Source organism: Tenrec ecaudatus, chromosome 2, assembly GCF_050624435.1.
Source record: "Tenrec ecaudatus isolate mTenEca1 chromosome 2, mTenEca1.hap1, whole genome shotgun sequence".
Taxonomy (NCBI): Eukaryota; Metazoa; Chordata; class Mammalia; order Afrosoricida; family Tenrecidae; genus Tenrec; species Tenrec ecaudatus.
Genome location: NC_134531.1, coordinates 101,124,172 through 101,130,320, shown reverse-complemented (window position 1 = coordinate 101,130,320; position 6,149 = coordinate 101,124,172). Strand labels below are relative to the sequence as shown.

The 6,149-nt window shown below is 48.5% G+C and overlaps 1 protein-coding gene across 1 annotated transcript in view; it reads left to right on the top strand.

Moving 5' to 3' along the window:
- The first annotated feature begins 573 nt into the window (after nt 1–573).
- Nucleotides 574–6,149, top strand: part of ST8SIA4 (ST8 alpha-N-acetyl-neuraminide alpha-2,8-sialyltransferase 4) — a 142,388-nt gene continuing 136,812 nt past the window's right edge. Inside the window, exon 1 of the mRNA XM_075541313.1 lies at nt 574–1,011. Within this exon, the coding sequence (XP_075397428.1) occupies nt 899–1,011 (113 nt within the window). The 5' untranslated portion in view covers nt 574–898. The remainder of the gene's footprint in view (nt 1,012–6,149) is intronic.

Sequence of the window (6,149 nt, the reverse complement as noted above, 5' to 3'; positions counted from 1 at the left end):
GGCCGTGTACGGAATAGACATCTTCCACCTCTTCCACTCGCCTTTCCTGTTCACTCTGACTTTGGAGGGTGTGCCTACGAGTGGGCGTGCCCGTGTGCGGGCTGGCCTGGTGAAGGCTGAGCAAAGGCACTGGCAAGAAGTGATCCTATTCAGCCCCTCACCTCCAGCGCTCTCCACAGCACGTTTCTCTGGCAAGATGCACGTCTAAATCTGTCCTCAGCAGAAATGTCATCCCCAAGCTTAGGAGAACTAAGCATCTCCATGCTCCTGGATTCAGGTAGCTCGCTCCTCGACGTCCCGGTGGGCTGACTGCCGGTAGCCTTGGGCTCTCCAGGGTTCACGGGCCGGCCGGGGGGCACCAACGCGTGCGTGAGTGCATGTGGGTCTGAGCATGGGTACGACCGTGAGCTTCCTCTTCTGGCAGCGGGCTGGCAGCGCCCGCGACTGTTCCTCTCTAGGCAGCGGCCGGCAGCGCGAGGCAAGCGCAGCCTCCGCCCCCTCGGTCCAGCGATTGGCTGGTTTGGCTCATCATTTCCCTGCGAGCAGGAGGGAAGGGCCAGTGACGCCCCCGAGCCCAGATGCAGAAGCGCCGCCACCTCCGAAGCACAAGGTAGCTCGTCTGAAAAGAAACCTGACCCACCCCCCGCCCGCCCCCGGGAGGCAGCGCGGAGCCACCAGGGCAGGGCCGGCGGGAGCGGCGCGGCGGGCACCCGGGAGCCCTGGGACCAGGGCGAGCTCGGCCGCCTCGGACCCTGAAGACCCCCTCCTGGGAACCGGCGGCACGCGTCCCTCTCCTTTCACCGACCTACCCCAGCGACCGCGTCTCCCCAACACGGAGCCTTGATTTCCAGAGAAGGTGTGGGAGCTGGAGCCCCCAGCACTTTCCCGGGCACCCAAAATGCGCTCCATCAGGAAGCGGTTGACGATCTGCACCATAAGTCTGCTCCTGATCTTTTATAAGACAAAAGAAATCGCCAGAACGGAGGAGCACCAGGAAACGCAACTCGCTGGGTAAATATACAGCTTGGTTTGGGTCTATAAGGAAAAGTCAGGCCATTCATGAATGGCAGAGGACGGGTTGGGGTAGTGAGGGTGTTCCAGCGAGAGCGCGCGTGTGCTCGGTCTGCGAATGAAATAACAAAGGCTGTGGTGGAGGTGTGTGCGCCTTCTCCACGCTGTGCCCGGCAGGAGTTCAACCTGCCCGGTGAGTGCAGTACGGGTGACAGTTGTCTTGGCGCTCAGGTAGCCTCCAACCAAAGGGGAAGTCATTGAAAAAAGTGTCAACAAAGACCGTGTGCCCTTGTCCCTTTAATCCGTGTGCCGAACTCCAGGGAGATGTCTTTATTCACCATCCGGTGATTTTTCCTGCTTTCTTTCTCGGTCCTATCAAGTCGAGGGAAATCCAGAAAGGTGGCTGCTTGAAGTTAAAACCCACAAAACGGGGCTGTGGCCCCTCGGTTGCTCTACTCTTCTCTGCCTTTGGGTAAATTTTCGTCCGTAATTTGCATTAGGAACTCCAATAGGGTAGTTGCTCTCCCTTGGCTAGAAACATGGGTAAAACGCAACGGTGGCATAGTTACAGTCCTGGAAACGGCACCGGCTAGCTTCACACAGACTAAATTTCTGCGATTTCTTTAGCTTCTCTACATGAGCTCAGGAAGCCCCCACCCCTCTATTAAGTTCTCTGAATACCACACTTCCTTTCTTCACCCCCTCGCCTCCGGCCAGTGTGACTTTGAAGTTTACCCTGGAGGTGGCTGCAACTTTGTGATGTTGATGTAGCATGGGAGTGCTTTCTGAGGATGTGAACCTGGTTGTCAACTCTGCTCAAAGTAGTGTTTCGGAAATCCTCCTGCATCCGGAGCTGCCTGCGATCGGAAACTCCACACTAAATGCCCCACTGGTATTTTTCCAGACATTCATTGTGGAGAGAGAGAGAGAGAGAGAGAGAGAGAGAGAGAGAGAGAGAGAGAGAGAGAGAGAGAGAGAGAGAGAGAGAGAGAGAGAGAGAGAGAGAGAGAGAGAGAGAGAGAGAGAGAGAGAGAGAGAGAGAGAGAGAGAGAGAGAGAGAGAGAGAGATTGATTTTAAACTTCAGGAGCTCCGATTTTCAATACCCCGTTTCTCCCTAAGTGATGCGCGTTCAAGTGAGCAGGAGACAGGGTTATCCTTACGAAATGAAATGAAGTGCTATTTTCTGTAAAACAAAAATTGTGTAAGTAGAGTCGAAAGGGACTGAAAAAGAATGAATAAGCTAAGAGGACTGGACCAGATGGTCCTCGCCCATCTACAAATCTCAGCACAGTCCATTCTGGATGTGTGTGTGTGTGTGTGTGTGTGTGTGTGTGTGTGTGACGTGTATCTCAAAATGTTCGAGGTTGACCCCAGGGGGTGGGTGCTTTGAACACTGGATCTAGTTCAATTGTCAGAAGAGAAGGCGTTTGGGCTGGGTGTGGACCGAGCTGACAGACCTGTGCTTCCCAGGCAGACAAAGGGGTCTTTAGGAAGGTGAAGAATGGGCGCGTGGGGTCTCCTGTGCAAGGCGGAGGAGGGGGGTTTGGGGGTCGAAGCTCTTTGTTTCCCTCTCCGCTGGTGGGTTCTAAGGACAAACGTCAACCAGGACAAAGCCTCCCAGCTTGGCCTGCACTCTGAGGGTTCGGGCCTGGCCTGGGATCCCTGAGAGCCTGAGGGGGCGGGGCCTGGGAGGCTGCTGGGGGCGCCAGCTGTCGCGGGGCGCCCTCTCTGGGGGCTTCCTTCATCCCCATCCAGGGTACTAGGAGGACACCTTGGGTCCTTTTGGAGGAAACATGGGGCTGAGATACTTCACAATTCAAGGCCGACATTTCTCTTGCGACCCTTTCCTGGGTGTCGCGGGCCGGTGGGCACAGCCCAGGGCGAGGAGGAAGAGGAGGCGGCGCGTGCTCGGCGGTTGCCGGTGTTAACCTGGCTGGGCTTTCGCTCGCACCCCTTTTGGCTGGGCTGCGGTTTCCTCCCAGCTCCGCAGAACCCGTGGGGCGGGCTCTTAAGTTAACCAAACAGGAAGAGAGGTTCACTCATGCTCTGTCTTCTCCTCCTCGAGTGAAATTGTGCGAGGGAATCACCACCCACCTTGGCCCGTTATTTTAAAAAAAAATTTATTTTAATTACTTTTCACTATTCAGCCAAGAATCCAACTCCTCCTCCTTAATTAAAGCCCACAGTTACAGCCCCGCGGGGCTAGACTGCGAACTGACTGCCGGCATTGCATTGCGCTTGTCTTACCTGCTGGCGCTTCTGGAGACCTGGAGTTGGCGATAGGTACCCTCCTGTAGGTCCCCTTCTCTCTCAGCATGTGACGGTCACCTTCACCCAGAAACCCTGTCATTCAAGTTCATGGTTCTCTTGAAACTCCCCACTAGTGTGTCTGGTGGAGTTGACTCCTCAAACCTTCTAATCATCTCATTGACTCCCTAACCCAGCCACACAGGGAAGCCAATTTTGGGATAGTAAACTGGAGTGGAGGTTTGGCACCAGAGCTTGGGCCAGGGCCAACGTTCAAAAGTGAGGAAACAGGGACAAACGCTGGCCTTTGGGGGGCACTGTGTACCTTGTGGGTGGGGAGTACGTTTAGTTAAGGGCTTTCCAGTCTGGGTCTAAGAATATCCCTCCAGACTCCTTTTTCGCTTCTATGTTACCAAATTTGCAAGCGGCAGTTCCTTTCAATGACCTCCTCCGGCTCAGAGAGTGGCATCTCGGACTAGTGCAGCTAGGCGGTGCTTCCATCATTGAGGGGCCATTCTCTGCGAAAGGAAGAGGGAAAACCAACTCACCTTTTCCTCCAGCCGCCACATCTTCACATCTCTAGGGAAAGCCTCAAGGCATGCTTCACTCGGTTTTATAAGTAATTGTTTGAGAATAGATGAAGGAAAAATGACTGGACATCTAAAATGGATATTTCCTTCCCCATAAATCTATTAATAATGACGTCTTCAAGTTTAACTCATAAGGCATTCAGGGGTTTAAGTGATCTATCCTTCACTGGTCAGGCTTTTCTTCATGGGGGCAATGACTTCACATACAACTGCCCTGTAATTTTACAGCTCTGTTTCTTTTGGGTATACCTGGCAATGTGCTAACTTAGACTTTTCCAGGTAAAATATGTGCACACACTTATTTAATGAAATACTGTGAATATGTATCACAAACTTGAATGCCATATAAATATTTGTTTGATTGCTAGTCCATAAATAATGCAGTATGTAATTTTACTGGTGGGTAACAAAATCAACTTTAAATTAACTTTTTTTTCTTGTCTAGATGCGTCACTCTCTTTTTTGATCAAATACTTTAGCTTGTCTTAATAAATGATCAACAGTACTAGTTCGAAAGCTTGTAGTGAAATTTACAGTGGACCTACAAATTCATACCTAGTCTATTACTATTAAAACCAAAGTCAGTTGCAGTTTATTTTAGGGTAGAGCCAACTTGGAAAATCTAGAATTTACAATTTATTTCACATGCTACATTTGGAATTCCACTAAAAGTCATAAACAGTAAGTAAACGTAGGACATCTCATCTTTATTTTTAGTTTGACATTTAGGTAGTGAAAACACAAAAATGCCTGCTGGTTTTGCTCAGACTTAGTGTGATACATATTCTTTTCTTCTAAATAACTTTATAATGTCTATCTTAAAAGGGGAGTTTGATCTGGCCCGAAGGGAACACTTTCATTTTAGAGCCAAATTGTAAGAGCTTTCAATAGAGTTTCAGGGATCCAATTTCTTGCTTTGCTTTGTTTTGGTTAATCATCCTCCGTTTTTTTATAATATCAAGTCATAGAAACCCTTCCCTTCATCAATTTGTATGTTGTTACTTACATGCTATAAATATTCCCATTTTAAGGGTATGGTTAGACAAGCTTTGTTTCCCCCTCCCCTTCTTCCCCTTCTGTCTGACAAGCCATCGAAGTCTGTGTCTTTGGTATAAAAATCTCTTATATGGATTCCTTTTTCTTTCATAAACGTGGTCCTTAAATGACTGACTGACTGACTTCATTGAACATAATAGTTTCCAAATCTGCTCATGTCACAGTTCTTATCTGTACCAATGTACATCATCTGGTCTAGCCAGATTTGTAAGGTGGAATTGGGATCATTATAATAGCTGGGAGGAAGCCTTTAAGAACTAGAGGAAAGCTGTGTGTTTCATCGTTGCTACCCTGTACCCTGACTGGCTCGTCTCCTCCTGGTGACCCTTCAGTAAGGGGGTGTCCAGTTGCTACAGATGGGCTTTGTTTCTCCAATTTGCACTCAACCTCATTTAAAATGATATGATTTTTTGTTCTTTGATGCCTGCTCCCTGATCCCTTTGATACCTCGTGGTCACACAGGCTGGTGTGCGTCTTCCATGACTTTTATGCTTCTGAGCTAGATGGCTGCTTATTTATCTGAAAACCTTTAAGACCCCAGATGCTATATATTTTGATAGCTAGACACCATCAGCTTTCTTCATCACATTTGCTTATGCACACATTTGTCTTCAGTGATCCTGTCAGAAAGGTGTGTATCATAGAATGCCAATTTACTAGAAGAAAGTGTTCTTGCATTGAGTAAGTACTGCAGTGGAGCTCCAATGTCCATCTGCTGCTTTATTACTAAGCCTATAAATATATAAATGTAGATCTATTTCCCCACAATCCTATATAAATATATTTACATATGCACATGCATGTATTTAGGCCTCTATAAATACCCTTTTCCTATTAGTTCTTTCCTCTATTTCCTTTTACTTTCCTCTTGTCCCACTATCATGCTCAGCCTTCATTTGGTTTCAGTAATTTCTCTCAGTTACATTGCCCTTGCTGAATCCCTACCAGGCCTCTCACACTCTCCTTGCCACTAATTTTGGATCACTTGTTGCTCCCTTGTCCCTGGGTTGGTTAACACCACCTCATTACCCCCGCCTCCCCCTCTCCCACTTCCCCCATCGGTCCAGTTGTTTTCTCCTCCAGACTGTTTTTACAGCCTATCTTATCTAGATATATGCACCAAAAGACAAGGTATAGCAAGCCAGAGACAAAAGAGAACACAATGATGACAACAAAAAGAAAACCAATGGCCCATAAAAGAATAAATTAATTACAAGAAAAAGGTTGTTGTTTTTTTTTAAATT